Source organism: Rhipicephalus microplus, unplaced genomic scaffold (genome assembly GCF_043290135.1).
Source record: "Rhipicephalus microplus isolate Deutch F79 unplaced genomic scaffold, USDA_Rmic scaffold_42, whole genome shotgun sequence".
In the NCBI taxonomy this organism is placed as follows: Eukaryota; Metazoa; Arthropoda; class Arachnida; order Ixodida; family Ixodidae; genus Rhipicephalus; species Rhipicephalus microplus.
Genome location: NW_027464615.1, coordinates 3,526,288 through 3,544,733, shown reverse-complemented (window position 1 = coordinate 3,544,733; position 18,446 = coordinate 3,526,288). Strand labels below are relative to the sequence as shown.

The 18,446-nt window shown below is 41.0% G+C and overlaps 1 protein-coding gene across 1 annotated transcript; it reads left to right on the top strand.

Moving 5' to 3' along the window:
* The first annotated feature begins 465 nt into the window (after nt 1-465).
* Nucleotides 466-9,164, top strand: LOC142787037 (actinia tenebrosa protease inhibitors-like). The gene is made up of 4 exons (XM_075884660.1): nt 466-648; nt 3,717-3,899; nt 4,905-5,087; nt 7,039-9,164. The coding sequence occupies exons 1-4, from the start codon at nt 501-503 to the stop codon at nt 7,050-7,052; spliced, it is 528 nt and encodes a 175-aa protein (XP_075740775.1). The 5' UTR covers nt 466-500; the 3' UTR covers nt 7,053-9,164.
* Nucleotides 9,165-18,446: the final 9,282 nt, after the last annotated feature.

Sequence of the window (18,446 nt, the reverse complement as noted above, 5' to 3'; positions counted from 1 at the left end):
CCAATATCTGCTATTCTCAATGCTCTTTCGTTTCTAGTGAATATTAAATTGATTGAAGGAAGGAAAGAAAATAGAAGAAAAAGAATGGCAAGGAGTTTAACCAGCCTGTAGGCAGCCGGTTTGCTACCCTGAGCATGGGAGTAGGATGGGGGAGATGAAAAATAGAGAGCAGAGAGAGAAGAGAGATAAACACAGCACATTCGGCAGCACACGCGCGCACACTCAGTCATGGTCCAGTCTTGTCTTTCGCGGTGTGTGACATTGCTGTTACAGCCGCTTGTTCAAGTCTGTGTAGCGTAGGAATTTCAACACAGCTTTTGTCGCCTTTTGTTGCAATGTAATGTAAATTGAGTGAATTTCTAGCAAACTAAGTGTTTCCTCAAAGATCACTCAAGTGAAAGTTCGTGTATATATACGCATACACAATTTTCTTTTTTTGGCTATTTCCAGAGTGCGCAACGACAACGCAAGAACAATATCATAAAATCCTGCGCAATTGCATGCAGTCACGTCCTACCAGATATTGCCAACCATTAAAAAGTTCTTGGTACTACAAAGGAGGAATCTGCAGAAAGACCAATCCCACTCTTTGTGGTGGGGGTGCAAATATATTTCCATCTTTACAAGAGTGCCATAATGGCTGCAGAAGTAAGCAGAGAAGTCTTCGTGATATGTTGACTGTCCTTTCACAGGCTTTCTGGTTTGCCCCTTCTGTACAATTTGTTTTAATTTAGCGCTCACAGTGCGTAGTAGTGGTAGATTTCAAAAGGATGTAAATGATTACAATGTATGTAACCTGGCGTGGGCCTTTCAGTGAAGTTGTTATATTTAGATGTACTGTTCATAGCAGCCAACTCCATAATTATTTGTTATCTGAACATCTTTGGGAACTATTATTTAGGTCCTGACCACCCTCACAGCCGATATCATGGCATTCCTAAAAATAATTGATGGTTGGGCTCTAAATACGTCAGTAAATTTATTCAAGGAACAGAGAAATGAATAGTCATGTAGACAAGTCATGCTTCATTATCAATCAAAAACACTTACAAGAACAGTACACATTTTTCTTCTTTATTCATTTACTTACATTTGCTGACAGCCTGAATAATGGTAAAGGACATAAAGCACTAAACGTAAATAAAAATAGATGAATAATCTACTATCAACAGCAGAAAATTGTGGGACATGAAATGTTCAGTGAAGCTAAATGCCCGCTTTTTTGGGAATGTAATCTTAAAATGGATGTTCCATACTGTACCAGGCAAGGCTGAACCCACCTTTCGCAACACCACCACCATACTGCGCTTGGCCTTCTGACATATCAGTCATCAGTTTGATTATAGAAGCATCAAGCACTCACAACGCAGAAATTCGCATTTGTTGTCGACTCAACATCCCAATGACTTTTGCTGTTCATAGTACCCATAGCAAATCACAATTCATAAAATTCTCTAACAATAATGTCACACTATTGTACGATTGCCAGGCTCATTGATTGCTCAATAGGGGAGACAGACAGAAGGAGACAATAACTGTAACAAGGATGGTCATGAACGTGTCCAGTTCTCTGTACACTCAGCTTGGAGGGGGAGACGGGAATTATTGATAACAATAGACTGGGGAAACTATTGTTACACGAAACGACAAACAGCAGTTATTGAAAATAGGCAAAACACATGTAAACACATAGCAATTGTTCGTTATATCTAGCATGGTTTGATTGCACAATGGAATTTTCTTGACCATGCCTATACGTATGAATACTCAGGTGGAATAATCAAGACATATACTTGCTAAAGTACGTTATAGTCTAGGTATCATAATTACCTTGCTGTACAAGACGGTTGGTTTCATGTTTCTATAGTGATTCAATATGTATTTTTATGCCTCGTCAATGTAGTAGAAGTTTTTGGATATCTGGCTGGCGTAGGTCGGCAAAAAAAAATGTGGAGTTCATTCAAACTCACCCAAGAGTACATTATGCACTGAGGACTCGCTCGGACTCACACTGTCCAATAATTTGCTTATCTGAATTCACTCAGGCTCAGGCTAACTGAAATTTTTTCAACTATACTCAATTGGACTCAAACTAAATGAAATGTTACCCACCCACGCAAACTACGACTCGCACTCACAGCCCTATTTGAGTCTGGTTGAGTTCGAGTGAGTCGACTCATGATTGAGAGTGCCGACCTATAATGGCTGCTCAATTCTAATTGGAACGAATAGCCTTCCGTAAATGAGAAATTTTATTTTTATTGTGTTGCATATATAGTTCTGTACTATAAAATTATGCAAATAACGTACCACCGGTTTCCTTATCTTAAGCGGCATGATTCAATTGAACACATTCCCTTATTTTGTTCATTTCATATGAGTTTACATGACCCAATGTGCTTGGTTATTCATTAGCCGAAGAGTTTACCGGTCAGCTGCCAACTAGAGACCAACGTTGCTAAAATAAACTAATCTAGTAACGTTGCTAGCCACTATAACTTTCTGCAAATCTCAATAGCAGGTAAATTAGTTGCGATCATCACCACGAGCACTACTGTCTAACACGCGTGAGTTTCCGCCTCCATAAAAATCTAATAACTGGGACAGGGAAACGGTCATGGTAAGGCCAATGCAAAGTGTCTGGGCTTCAGTAAACAAACCTACACACACACACATACACGCAAATATATATATATATATATACAATGATGTAGGCGTGGTAGAAATATATTCCTACAAACAGATGGTTGGGAAAGCCAACTGACCCGAACATTACATTATATTGACTATAATCTTAATTCCCTAATTCCAAGCGTCGCACCACAGAATCACGGTGGTGTAAAACATAGTACAAGAGTTAAATCGGTACAACGTCAGTTCTGGTCGCAGTGTTGGCTATCCATTTTTTTAAGTGACTACGATAAAAAGATTATGCCCTCATATGATTGCTAAAGCTGTATAAAATCATAGTTTGACCATGGAGGTACATGCTGGTGACTGCTAGTTGTGATATGCGCGAAATGACGCCAGGGCACGTACTTTGTTTTGACTAAACAGACATCTCTGCTATAATGCCAACACCAGTGTTACATGAGGCCATAAGCTGGCATTGTTACAAACTTCTGCACGGTCCGGAACACAACGGCCAAGGTTGCCGAACAGGTTTGACGAGGCGGAGAGGTTACGTCTGCCTGTCGCGATGTAGGAGCGGCCCGCTACGTGCTAGTTCACGCCCCCCGACAGACCTAAATAAAGTTTTTTTGTACCATACCATAACCTACGAGCAGACACCATTCATTCGACGCTCCTGGCGAGCGCAACTACACGGTGTACACTTTCCTAGCAATGTTATATATATATATATATATATATATATATATATATATATATATATATATATATATATATATATATATATATATATATATACCCTGATCAAAAAGGCTTTTCTTTCGTGGCTATGTCTCGCAGTTTATGCCGACTTGATTAACAGTGTACGAAAAGACACCAATTCTTCTCGTAATGCTTGGTTCATAAGAAATAACCAAAGAACTGCTTATGAAACACTCGTATAACTCCGCATGTCATCCCACAAGCTATGGGTTGATAGAATATTTTCATCTCATTTGGTTTCTAGTGACTCATGTGTTGTCAAATAAATTATACCTTCTTAAGCTGCATTACAATGATGGTTTATTGCCTTTCACCTTTCTTAGCTCGCAATAGAGGAAAACGACCACGCTGCTCAAAACCACCTGTTTTCGGCAGATGTGACCCTGTGCTTCAGACATGGCGCTATGACTCTGGCTCTGGACACTGTAAAAGGCTCAATTACACTATCTGTGGTCTAGGCATTAAAGAAATTGCCACAGAGGAGGCTTGTTATACGGCCTGCTATGGTGAGTACAGCACAACTTGTTGAATGTTTTAATTTGAAGTGATTTCAGCACTTGAAAAAAATTCTCTTAGCAGATGGGCCACTCACTTACATTTTTCAACGTGATAGCCAGCACCACATCGACATACAATTTTTAGAACGTCTAAAATATAATCCTTTGTTTCACTATACGATGAAACTTCTAAATACACACAGTCTGCGTGTGTGCTCAGTGCTGTGTTTAAATAGAGTAACACCCACTTTTTGAATGACATCACAAAAGGATTAGAGCTTGCCCACTTTCATCAAAGCTATTGTTCATTTATTTTCTTTTTATAATGGTGTCAAGTGGAAAGTCGGAAATCATTATCCCGCAGCCCTTATTCTCGCTATTGATAGGAAAATTGGCTCTGCCCCGGCGTTTAAATAAAGAAGCCATTTTCTCTGCTGGTTCGGTATTTCTTGACTGTGGCAGCCATACCGGTAACAGCTATTCCTCGGCAATATATTGCCACATAAAGTCCTATCTCTGGTATTTTTCATGTTGCAGGCTACTAGCTAAGCGTTTTCTTCTCACTTTGAAGAACATTCGCTAAATGTAATAAAAGTACAACAACGGGAAGTTATTTTAACGGGAACTTGGTTTAGTCGGAATTGTCTTTTGTGGGCTGTTTTCAAAGCTATTCAGAAACACCTTTCTAAATACAGGAATAAACTATTGACATGTGAGCCGGACAACATTGCACAGCATAGCGTGTGGCTTTTTTTTAATTTACGTAAAAAAATAGCCACATGTTGCTTCTCTTTCAACCACCGATACGTGTGTCACCAATACGTGTGTGTGTATCCGTGTAACCCACACCCTATACGCACATGAAAGCACCCTTGTGTCAAAAATGGGTGGTCATGATGTGTTAATGATGCAAAATAGATAGGTCACTATAAGAATACTTGTAAAATAACGCCACGGACCTTGAAAAAAAAAGTCAGGTCGATGAAAATGTTTCGTATTACAAATGTTTTCCAGAAAGAAAACGCCACAAGTTCACTTGTAGCCTCAATCCTGTACCTACGCTTTGCAACATCTTCCATAAAAATGGATGGTTCTTTGATCCCGGGCAAAATGCCTGCCTTCGTTTCGCAGAGGGTAAATGCGCGAGTAACAGAAACGGATTTCCAACGAAGGAACGTTGCCTTGAAAGATGTAGCTGTGAGTAGTCATTCTAATTATTGTCAATTCTTCAAATGACCATCATTGAGTCACATGTACAGAGTACTTACTTCTATGAAATTACAAATAATTGATATAAAGCTCAATATTTCCCAATAGTGCCTTTCTGAAATGATAAATATACTGTAAGCTTCAAAAAAAGTACCACATTTTTTGTGCTCTGCTTACTTAGAGCATAAACACATCCCCGTTTTGACGAGTGTTGTCATATACTTTCACCAAAGCTATAAAAATGTAAAAACGTACACATAGCACCTAGTGTTCTCGAAGAAGAGATGTGTTCGTGAATATTGAATATATACTCCTGGATGATGGACAAACAAATTTGTTGTACATGATACATTTGTCTATTTAAACAAGCATGATAAGGTAACAGCGAAGGCAATTTTCGAGTTGTACGTCTAGAATAAAAAATTCAATAAAAATGAACAGACCTTCGTCAAAGCATAGGAAACTACAGAAAAATTTGGTCTGCCATGTCCCCGCTGTGCTCGAATAAATAGCGTGCGGCCGCCAATGTTTTGCTGAAACTCTCTGTTTGTTACCTTTTGCACTTTCATTGCCCTCCCGAGTGATGAAGGCTTTATGTACTTAGACTTAATGTGTCATTTCGCCCAAGGTAGTGAGTAATTTTTCAAGAAACTTTGCTTACCAAATATGCATTTGTACTGCTGGTACAGTTAAGACTGAAATTAAGAAAATCTAATTGATCGTAACACTTTTGAAAGCTTCTGAGTTTAGCCTCTCAGCGAAGCATACGACCTTAAGGGCGGGACATAGGCTTTTACTTTTGCAGTTCTTGTTTTACCTATGTGATTGTTCAGCTTGCTTTGGGAGTAGTTGGTGGATAAGCAGACGAGCGTTGTCAAACCAGCAACAAATTTATTGGTAGTCACACTTGCTGTGAAAAAAAGTTGAAGCAAGGTGAGCTCAAATCTGTTTTTTTACTCACCGAAGCGCACCAGTTACCCCTGAGGACGCAAGCTGACCATAGAGCACTGCACTTTATTGAGCACATGTACCGAGCACCCGATGGTAATGAGCTTGTTGGTCACCTCACTCAATGCAGAAAAATATACAGGTATTACACGATATCTTTAAAGATAACAACACTTATAGCATTATCGAAACATTAAAAAAACGAAAGTAACAACGAAAGCTTTAATAGATGTATTAACGAGAGGCATCAAAACATATTGCAGATTATTTATAAGCACTCAAAAACTGGTTTAAGGAGCTTTGAGGTCGGAAGAGTTATTAACCACTCATTTTTTTAGGGCAAAACAATTTAGCCAATGGAAGAAAAAAAACAGTTGGATACACGGAACGCTAGCGATTTGTGACGGTTTCTGGATCTGTAAACACAGGGTGTAGTTCAACCACATCAGTAAACCAGCACCACAACATGGTACCTAAAAAAGCGTTTCATAATACTTCTTAGGTTCGAGTGTTTCCTGCGAATTTCCTTCGGTTCCACGTACTGTCGACTACCCCTTTCGTTACCCTCAGGTCAGGAAGAAACTAGCGAATCAATGGCGAGATGAAAAAAAAAAATATATATATAGCACAACATATAGCAGAGAGAAGAAAAAACTTCCTGATTTCGTTCAACTGCTATTGCCACAAGAACACTTTACTGAAAGTTACCTGTAATTTGTGTCAATTATCTACCAAAATACATTTGTAGTAATTTTTGCGCGCTAACATTGGGGTAAAATGCGGGCACACTTGTTCGACCTTTTTAATGCTTTACGTTCTCTTAAATGATGTAGTTTCTTTCAGATACAAAAATAGAACCGTAAATTGTATTGAAAACCTGATCATTTATTCCCGACATGCTTTTATGTATAAAGAACACTTTGACTCGTAAGAGGACCAACTTTCTTTTCTTGCCACTGATTCACTCCTTTTCTGCCATTCTTCATTTCAGATGAAACTTTGTGAGACTTCTGGCCTATACAACGATAATCAAAAGCTAAAGTTGCCCTTTAGCTGAACCTCTCACAGCCCCTTGTGTTGCGTCGGTGTTGGTGTTACATCTGGCCTAGATATAACACCAGTACATATGTATACGAAGGGTGACCCTCAAAAATTATTTTCGCTGGAATATAGGCTTCTTTAAGGGTATTCTATCATCATTATGTTGACGGAAGCAAAACTATACCAATTTAATGTACAACTCAACTTAGCCAACTGCGTAAAGTTTGCAATATTCTATGACTCTATGAAACAATTTCACGAATGCGTTGTATTTTTACCATCAGCCTATAATATGGTGGCGAGAAAATAATTATTGTGTCTTAAGTGTCACAGCTAGTTTGATAAAAAAGCCTATACTAGCCTTACCAATGCTTCATAAACAGCGAAGGTGGTGGATCTTACGTGTTTAACGTAGCTCTCTTGGCTAATGCTAGGGCCTTACCTTGTTGTAATCAGAGGGAGTAAAGCTACTGCCTGTCACAGATTTCGCTAGAATGTTCAAACTGGAGAGCAGAATACTAACGTGCAAACCTAACTGGAATAACATGGTAGATACGTGCCCCTGTATCGTGGCTCGTACTGAGCTCAAGCATGGTGATGATGATGATGATGATGATGATGATGATGATGATGATGGTCCTTGTTACTCTGGCGTACACCCACAAAGCACAAAGAGGGATCGGCAAAGAACCGGGCGGCAGGATCTTAAGTAAAAGGCTTACGGTTTTTTAAACACAAAGTGATTTTGGACTGAAACATGCACGCTGGTTCTACTTCACGCGGCCGCCGCATGAGCTGCGTCTTAGTGGGCGTGGCTTGGAAGTGGCGGCCCCTGATCGACCGTGGGCAGGACCCATCAGGCATGATCCACTGTACGTGGTTGAGAATTAGATACAGTGGCCTTATTCAACAGAATACTGTAAAATGGCTTTCAATGAAGAGAGGTTTATTCTAAGCAGGTGAAATAAATTCAAACCTATATGCATATTGCTCTGTAATGTCGCTAGTCCACACAGCTGGCAAAACCAATGGGTGTAAGCAGTTGGTACAAGGCATCTTAAAGGTTTAAACACATCTGCTGTTTACACGTTTTTAAACTTGAACAACACTCGTCACAGCTAGGCTCAGACGTTATAGTCGTGGCAACCATATCATTGGGTTAATAACGTAAATGATCTTGAATAAAGAAAAAAAAACAGACGGCAGGAGATACAGAATGCTAGACCGCAGTGGATACAATGAAACACGTCTCTTACAGCGGAACAGTTTAAGCAGCTGTATTTCATGCAACGCGAAAGAAAAAAACAACACCAACGATGAGAATTGTACCTAATGAGAATTCTGAGCACAGATACATAGACGCTTTGATCTTGCGATCATCATCATCATCACAGGCCCGCCTGACTACAACCAATGTAAGTCAGAAGCCGTCAAGCGACCTGGTTTTGTGCTTGGTGGTGCCACGTTGTACCGGGAAACGTCTTAATCTCATTGGCTCCCATAGTTCTGTGCCTCCATTTCACTCTATTTCATGTTTCATGCTTCAACTTCAATGTTTCACCTTATTTTTAAATATTTTTTATGACACCCTGATTGGAATTCAGGGGCGCAGCTACAGCTTTTGCAGCACAAGCGCACGCAAGTTTGGAAATTTTTTGTCAAGTGGTGTGTCTACAAATGTCAGAAGGGCCGATCAGCTTCAAAGACAGGCTGCGTGAACAACGCATTCTACTCCCTACGGGTACTGGTGAAAACTCTCCTCTGCACTGCAATGCCTCTGCATCCTTGATTTCGAATCAATAAGTGTCATTGACAAAGGAATAAACAATAGCTTGAACGTAAAGAATTGAAGCCTTCAAATAAAACAAAGCATGGCAAAACATCATCTGTAAATCATCCATTAGTTTTTCTTACAGATAAAGAATTCACGCAGCTACATAGTGATTGCACGGTGGCGTCGATATTCTAGTGTTTGATGAAAATGTGCTGTTTTTAACATATTCACACATGTGCACTGTGAGTTTGGCAACTATGAAATGACTAAAGTAGCCTCTTCATGCACGCGTTGCTGGATTGTGGGTGGGTGGGCTTTCTGCAATAAACATTGCGTTCCAAGTCCAGCGCTTGTTCTGTGTGGTGGTTCTCCTAGCTTTGTTGTCTTCGTGTCTTTCATAGGTTTCCTCTTCCGATAGTTATGAAGCAACTCGCACAGCAAGCGGCGTTAGTGATGTCCTGTTTCAAACATCATTGTGACGAATTGGCATCTATAGATCTAGTGAGCCGATTATTCAGTAATGAAAACATAGTAAAGCGCAGATCACTCAGTTTGATTATCTGGATAGTGCATGATAAACGGAGGAAAGGAAACACAAGACATTACACACCCACATTTTAGTGTTTGTCCGCATGCACTCATGTTCTGTGCAGTACTCCACACGAAGCTTATGGCGATCTCAATTTTGCCCAATTGTCGACCTTGCTGAACTGCCAACTGCATCATGTTTAATAGAGCATATTTTATCTGTTGTGTTTACAGACTGAGTGATACCCCCTGCCTACCGAGTAACACCACCTTCTTACTACACTTTCTTTAATTCTAATTAAAGGCTACGTTCTGGTTTGTTTACTAACTCTCTTAGGTACGTATGCAGCAAACAGCTGACATTTGCTCGTTTGGACTACTGAGCAATACGCATAGAAGCGCTTCTATATGTGTACATTAAGTAGCACCGATCTTCTCCTTTGAACTGTAACTGTTCCTTCACTCGCTTTCACAGTCGTATTGAGTGTTATTCTGATACCGCCTTTCCACACCTTTATTCATACATATTGCGTGAAAGGAAAAGACGACTCGATCGTCAGCTGATCGTCAGCTATTGAATATGTTGGTATATAATCCTCGCCAAACAACGCCGTTGGCGCTGTCGCCGACCTGTATTCGCCTAACTATAGTGAGCTTCAAAGTAGCCTAAATTAATATTTATTTTGAGTACAACACGTATAACTTTCCAAGTTATCAGGAGCACAGAAAAAGTTTTTCTGATCAAGTTGTTTAATTTTAACTGGCAGATGAATGAATTGCGATGCGTTGGCTAGAGGGCAGGATCAAAAAAGACCGACGATTTATTGGTGACTGAATTAACTGCCAAAGAAAGGCAGGTCTACTAAAAAAAAATATTCGTGCATAAATGGCGCGCCGAAAAAACAGAATTACAAGCCAAGCCAGTCATTCGGTTGAATTTAAGAGCGCAGGGTGTACGTGAATAGGCGACTGCATGGAAGCAATCCAACGGCTTCAGCTCTGCTGTTTAGGCGCTTCCGTTCCTTGTCGAGCCCGAAGATCATGCGTCGTGTGGGTCAGGTCCTGCGATTCTTTGTACATCTTTCCTTTGATTTCTTTCTTCTACAGTACGCCGCATGCGCATCTCGCCAATAAGACAGCAAAGAACGATATTATGATGCAATGGTGCCACAAGATGCAACAGCGCATGCGCGAATAACAGAGACTCGCCGATAAAGAATGTTACACGTGGGCTACCTACCTTTATTTTTCATTCACGGCCAGTCACGCTGCGTATTCTGTAGACGGCAGTTCATCGGTGCCATCTGGAATGGTTTGCTTCAGGAGTGGGTCATGCGATAGTTTAAATACATACGAGTCGCGTTCCAACTCTTTTTTGCGTCTGTTTGTGGAGTTTACCTGGATTAAAGAGCTGCGCACCACCAACAACGTCACCTCATGTTGGAGGACCACTGCGAGCTTCATCTTCGGCATCAATTCAGTGAGCATCCACTCATAGGCATATCAGCCGGGGGGGGGGAGGGGTGAGGGGCATAGGGTGCGCGACCCGACCCCCTACTGAGAAAAGGTGGGGGCTGAGCCCTCCCACTTCAAGAATGGTCACTTTCGGCTGCACGCTGGGGAAACCAACAACTAAGGCGAAGTTGTCCTCCACCACAGTAATCACTCTATGTATTGTAACGAGGAAATGAAAATGTTACCAGGGAATCGTCTATATAGTGAAAATTTTTCAGTATTTCTGCTGTGATGATTTCTTGCAGGCTCTTTTCGGCGCGGACCGCCTATGCCACGCTCTTGCGCCTTGTACTGTAGCATTCCAAAGCCGGCTACAGTACAAGGCACGGAAGCGTCGTGTATTATAGCCTACTTTGTCATGAATGGGAACGAGCAGTCGTTTTATGGACCAGTCGGAATGTTTAAGCTGCTTCAGTAATATATATTTCTTTCGACAAAAATGAATAGCATCACCGCTGCTCTGTCGATGCTGCTGAGAGCCGGTTTAGTTCCGCCGTACTGGAAGCGCGAAAAAAATTTCTGCTTTAGTTTCTGATGAGTTTTATCAGTATTGATTACGGTAACTAGGAGCGATGGCAGCAGTATGGAAAGTGGCGAAGAATAAAGCAGTGAACACAAGTACAAAGGACACAGGGACACCCAGGTTTTAAGCTGAGCTTACTATATATATATATATATATATATATATATATATATATTATATATATATATATATATATATATATTTAGTGGGAGTAATAATTCAATGGGCCAGTTAGTCTTCGTGAAGGTATGGGATATATCACAACGGGAGCGTTGTCAACAAGGATAAATATATTTATTTCCCAACAGTTTCGGGAGGGGACCTCCCTTCATCAGGGGATGAGTTATACTGACATGAACTTCCTTGCTGCCGCGTCCCTCTCGCCTTGAAAGACGTTTGCGAGAGTGAGAGGGAACTGGAAGAAGGAAAAAAAAGGAGAGAGAGAAAAGACGAAAAAGAAAGAAAAGAAAGAAAGTAAAAAAACAGGAAGAACCACTGTCGACACTGGGAACGAAGCCAACTGTCCGTCTACATCCACCTATGGTTCATATCACGTGCTGTTCAGTTCTTGGCGTGTGTCGGGCCACCCAAGATTGTCGCCGCGGAACAGCACGTGATATGAACCATAGGTGGATGTAGACGGACAGTTGGCTTCGTTCCCAGTGTCGACAGTGGTTCTTCCTGTTTTTTTACTTTCTTTCTTTTCTTTCTTTTTTCGTCTTTTCTCTCTCTCTTTTTTTTCCTTCTTCCAGTTCCCTCTCACTCTCGCAAACGTCTTTCAAGGCGAGAGGGACGCGGCAGCAAGGAAGTTCATGTCAGTATAACTCTTCCCCTGATGAAGGGAGGTCCCCTCCCGAAACTGTTGGGAAATAAATATATTTATCCTTGTTGACAACGCTCCCGTTGTGATATATCCCATACCTTCATATATATATATATATATATATATATATATATATATATATATATATATATATATATATATATATATATATATATATATATACATACATAAATATATATAAATATATATATATATATATATATACATACATAAATATATATATATATATATATATATATATTATATATATATATAATACAAGGGCTGACGAGGGTGGTAGGTCATCAGCCACCCCCCCTCCCTCGGTAATAGCTGGTACGCCACTAAGCCCCCTATCATGACAGGCTGTCAAGGTGTTGGGGCGTTATTAACCGAACGTGACTTGCAATAGATTCACAATTAAACCGAAAATTAAAGTTGCGTGATACTTTAGCGAGCGGTTTTTTGAATAGTGCCAGCACGGGTGGCACTACCTCCATGAAGCGCAGAGCAAGCCCTCGCGGTAAGCTTAAGTAGCTTAGTTAAGCCTGTGTCAACGGAGGTGGACCCGACACGGAATGCCCGTGGCTCACATGCAACCATTATTCGTGCTAGTATTGCATCTGGTGTGTAATGTGGTTTTCGCGGGTCGCAACGCGGCGTACCGGTGTTTCAAATTCACTCGCGTTCGTTCACTCATCAATTCTAGCTGGGAATTTTTTCATGGTTTACGCCGTTCCTTTGCAAATGTGACTCTTGCTATCTTTATTTTGCAGCTAGAACTTGGCTGCTAGATAAGTGCGCACAAATCAGCCATGGCTTCGCGCTCAAGCATTATTTGTGCAACGACAATTTTTTTTATTACGCGTAATTTTATCTCCTAACAAGTTTTTGCTTTCGTTGCAGAAGCGCTGACGTAGTACGTGCGTAGTGACACGCCCGTGCCACTCCTGCGTATATTCCGCATTATCACCGACGGAGTCTTCAAAGTGGACGTGCTGCCGGCATTGCATCGAGTAAGTATGGCTCTTGTATTTTCGCAAGAACACTGGGCGAAGGCTCACCTTGCTTACGACTGTGTCATTCGCAGCCATCGTTCTCTGAGACCCTATCTTGTCCAAAGGTGTCGAGGAGCTCACCATGCACCGTATAGTGACTATACGTCTTACTCGCTGTGTTGATAAGCTCGGAGCCAGAAACTTCAACTTTTCGGTTGTGACGGCCATGTTGAGCGCGTGCATTTCGTTGTATACAATTCGGTTTTTGGGCGCCGATCGTTGCCTTGCATCCACGGGCGCCACGTGGTAGCTATTTCATCACTGAAGCGCATGTGATACTTTATAAAATACGTTAACATCCTGTTTTCTTCGTGGGGCTTTCTTACCCTACTTCAAAAATAGCCGTTTCTAACTTTCAGGCAATTTACTGACGCAGGTGCACAGCCGAGGTAACATAATGCTGGTCATAGTCGATTATGCTGTAAAAAGCATATTCTGCGCAATGCCTATATTCAACGGGTTCTTATTAAGTTGAAATCAGATTTTCTACGGTGTTCTCCACATAAGCTAACAGCAATATCAGAACTTGGTTGTGAAATGTATCTTTCTCTTAATTTTCGGCTTTTACGTGTCGCTGTTAGTGCGAGTCAAATTAAATTGTTCTAATTTATGTTGTTTTTAACATAGAAAAACGAGCCCATGAATTTCTACTTTTGTTAGTAGCAAGAGTCTCGTTTTTGTAGACTAGATGTCCTATGCTGCAGATTATTGGTCGGCTAGAAGTTCGTAAACATCACGCGTGCTTTGTGATGCCAGCAGGCAGCAAGTTTGCTACATCTGCGTAGTAGCTATCAGCGCCACTGACTGACAGTACCAGGTTTAATTGTATGCATATATCTTCATAAAGTGAACGAGAGGATGATTTCCGCTCTATCTCATTTGGTAGAACATCGGACGCATAATTTGAATGCCGCCGCTTCAACCTCTGCCAGTTCCAAGTTCCTTTCGTGAACTTCTTTCAGATTTACGTCATAGTTAGTATAAAAACATCCCCTATGCTTTGCATGTCTCTTGTGAGTTAGTTCTAATGTAGTGACTAACAAAAGGGAGCCTTGAAGATTCCCTTTTTTTATTTTTGACGAGTATTTATTCAACACTATTCCCACATGAATTGTGACCCACTGTCTGGAAAAGCAAATTGTCAATTTCCAAGGTTATCAATATTACGTTCAGGAAAGGCATTGACCTTGTTTATCGATGTATAGAGATTAATCCTAATGAGTAATTATTTATTTACTTGGTGGTCTGTCATCATTACCTTTTACCTAAATCATAGAATCATGATTCGTGTGCGATTTGTTTTCGGTTGTATGCATTTAGAGCAAGCAAACAATATCTTTGTCTTGTAGTTAGAATGTGGCTATCTGTGGAGCCATCGAATAGAGCCGTACTTTCACTGGCGTGGTTGCTGCAGTCTTACGCAGCAAATGACTAAGATGGGATGCATAAAAGTTTTCTGTTTGGCAGTATTGCAATCGGCATTGGTGTTTTGACTCCTCTTATGCCAGGGCTTATGTACGCACTCTTTTAATATGAATATATGCCAGCTAGAGCACCACTCGGTGTTCCTTTATTATGCTCTTTCTTGCCCAGTAGACCATGAACCGGCAAAATACCACTTGCGCCCGAGTGTGTGCGTTGAAACTCGAGGGATCGATAAGTTCATTGAAGTTTCCCCAGGAGCTCTGTATTCACAACACGCCATATGCCACTTCGGCAGAAGATCGCCTTTTGAGCATCTTCGCTGCAATTCCTCAAGTAAGCGCTTTCTGATATCTCCAGCAGTACTTTTGAACACACAAAAAAAAAAACTGGTTACAGCTGATTTATTCTCTCCCATGGTTCTCTGAAAAGGCAACCACAGGTGTGCCAGAATATGACCGTATAGCCAACACTCACCAGAGTGACTTGGAAACTGCGGAGTTGCCCTGATACGAACTAAGGCGCGGGTGTGGCGGTTATAACTGAAAGCAATTGCAGATGAACATATTTTGTATGGACAACTTCTGTGTTTCTATATAGACGGCACGTTAAGAAAACCTAGCTCTTTGAAAACATTGGGCAATCTGTAAATGACTGTACGCATCTAACTGGGCTTTTGGTTAATCAATGCGCAAACAGAGAGTATTCAAAAGACAGATAGATGGACAAGGCGCTGACTGTCTGTAATTTGTCTTGTGTCTATAGAGCGAGTTGCTTCTGTTCTCAGTAAACACACTTGACTGACTTAATCACGCCCAAATTGCTCTTTCCTGTCTAGAGTCTAGTACACAAATAGTGCAGTTACTAACCAGAAAGGCTTCCATGGTGTTAGTGCACTAATGCTGATCGAGTGGCTAATTGGCAACGTTTCACAGCGCATGAAACAAGGACGAGCATAGAGTAGATAGAGAGCTCCGAACTTACAACTTTTATTTTTCTGCCACAAGCAATATAAATGCACGTATTACAAGAAAGAGAAGACAAGCTGCATAAAATTAGTCAAAGCAACAACAACCAATCGTCGGTAGGTCAAGTTTTACGAACAAACATCTCTTTTGTTAGACAGATTATAATAATAACTGGCAGACAATTATGTCATAGAAGGTATAAGAATGTTAATAAAAGTAATTGTAATCTAGTTGTGAAGAAAGAAAAGAGTGACGAAAGATAACTTTCCGTGGGCGGGTACCAAACCTGTGACCTTCGAATAACTCGTTCGATGCACTGAAGAACCATGGGGGCTATGCCCCCGCCCACTTTATGGGCTATGCATGTGGATTCAAACATGGGAGCTTGTCAGTACCACAGGTTGTAATTGAAGTGAATCTGCAACACTCATTATTTGCCTGTTGGCGTCGTGCTGCAAGTCATCATATCACGGGCTGGAAGCTGACAAATCATTCCTCCCTTACCACCTGAAGGCATTATTCCTCCCTTACCACCTGAAGGCATTAAGTCTGCCGGAACGACACACGTGCTATGAATGAATCTAATAAGGGTAAATTCAAGGGCGTGTTCTCTTTATTAGACGTTAATACAGAGCTGACAATTGTATGAAGAAATGTATATGGGATATTATTAGGTTCCTCAATGAACGTCCTTAAGACAGGTATAATGTACTTAAGGTTATCAGTGAGTATTTTGGAATTAGAGATAGTTAGGCCTTTTTTCACTCGCACACGTGTGCTCGCAAGAAACGAAAAATAGGGCAGTGTGCGAAATATTAGCCCGAGAAATCTTGAAACGCTATAAAATGTACACCAATATAGCTTGGTATTGCTCTTTTGAGCCAGGAAAGCAGAATTTTATCTAAAGACACGTATTATCGAAGATTGCTGTTTTTCTTAACTGCATCTGTGAATCACTCGTGTGTTGTTTTTTTCTTTGTCCTGTGAAATGTGCATAAATATGTGTGTGGTAGGAAAATAAAAGCCAGTTGTAACTTCAGCAGACTATGCGTCTCCTTGTTGTTCCTCTCCGTTCCACGTTTTATGAAATGTTGAAATTAGAGTACAGCTCGAAGTTCTTGCATCGAGTGTCGGCATTGCTAGTTCGTAGTGGTCAGTTGAATGAACACAGTGAATACAAAATGGGACGGGGGAAGTATGATGAAACAGCAATACCAAGTGCTGCACGAGGCTACAATAAGCGATAGCATTTTATCTTTGCACGTAAAAGCCGTTCACTATGTAGAGACAAATGTTCATTGCACTCTTGTTGAAGGAACACGTGAAATCAAATCGTGCGTAAAGCTTCGTCACAATATTACATTAGGCAGTCATGTTGGTAATTTTTACCTACAGACTGCCAAACCACTTCCATGTAACTATGTTCTGTGTAGAGGGCTTTTGATTAAAACGGCTTGCAGTCAATTCTTTCCACATAGAGCACTAGAAGGTTTCAAAACTTCAGGAAGTACCGCGGCAAGCTTGCTTGTTTAAATGGCTCATCAGCTTATGTTATGTCCAACGCAGGAATGGGGGCTCGCTGAGCGATTTTGAGGTGATTCTTTTCCTGTGCTAAAACAGTTTTTGCTTGAAAATTTTTCGTCATCGCTCTACATAACGTTGCTGCTCTTGGCCATGCCTTTCGCCTCTTTGTGTTAGTTGCACTGGTTATGTCCTTCTGATCACATCCCCTGCGCAGGGCCTATTTCTTCTTGTAGTCTTGTATGCAGAAGTCAACCCTACCATTATCTTGATATTTTCCTATTTGTTTTGGTATTAGTGCATTCGAAGAAGTAGGCTGGTGTTCATTTATCAATATTATAGGGTTATCTTTTATCCTGTTACCGTTTTAGTGCCTTCATAATAAACGTAGAACAGTATACAGAAACTCAACATTTGATAAGTAAAAATGATGGTTGGTATGTTCAGCTGTTAGTGTTTGCTACAATTTCTATTATCCCAGTTAAACTTCGCACCATTCTCGCTTGAGTGCATCTGTCGTTCTATAGTATCGCTTTCTGCCCCATAAATTAGAACTGGCAGGTTGCAGAGGTCTTAGTCTTCAAGATTTAGTGCCAGTAGTACTATTCCGGTGAATGTTTGACAGAGCCTTCTATGTGCTCAGCCACCCATCTTTCTGTGGCCTTCTTTTGCGCGAATAGGCATATACTCTCGAACTGCGTCTAGGATGCATCTCTTTAAATTTTACAGCGAAACCTATTACGAAATCAGAACCCAGGTAAGGCGTGGTCCCGTCGTTGTTCGCCACTGCGGCCACCGGTGCCCGTAACCAGTAGCGAAAAAACTCGGTGTAGAAAAAAGAAAAGTAGCAGATCCCACGTACAGTGGGAATTGATGATATGCGAAGCACGAATGAGAAAGGTGGATATTTACTTTAAAATCAGCACGACATTACGAGGTGGAGGTAACTAAATGATGCCGTACATGACTTCCTTGTCATGATTATAATGTTGAGATGTGTCGTTTACCTTCTTCATCTATTCAAGTCACGTGATACCATATTTAGTAAATGTGGAGCTAGTGAAACACCCGTAAGCACGCTATGAGCGTGGTATGTTGTCATGTTCTTACATGACAGCGTGTCAGGGTTGTCATGTTTGCACCACTCATATATTTCCTGATCCATTGACGTCACGTAGCACCAAATTTCGTATATGTGGAGCTAGAAAAACGGCGGCGAGCGTGTC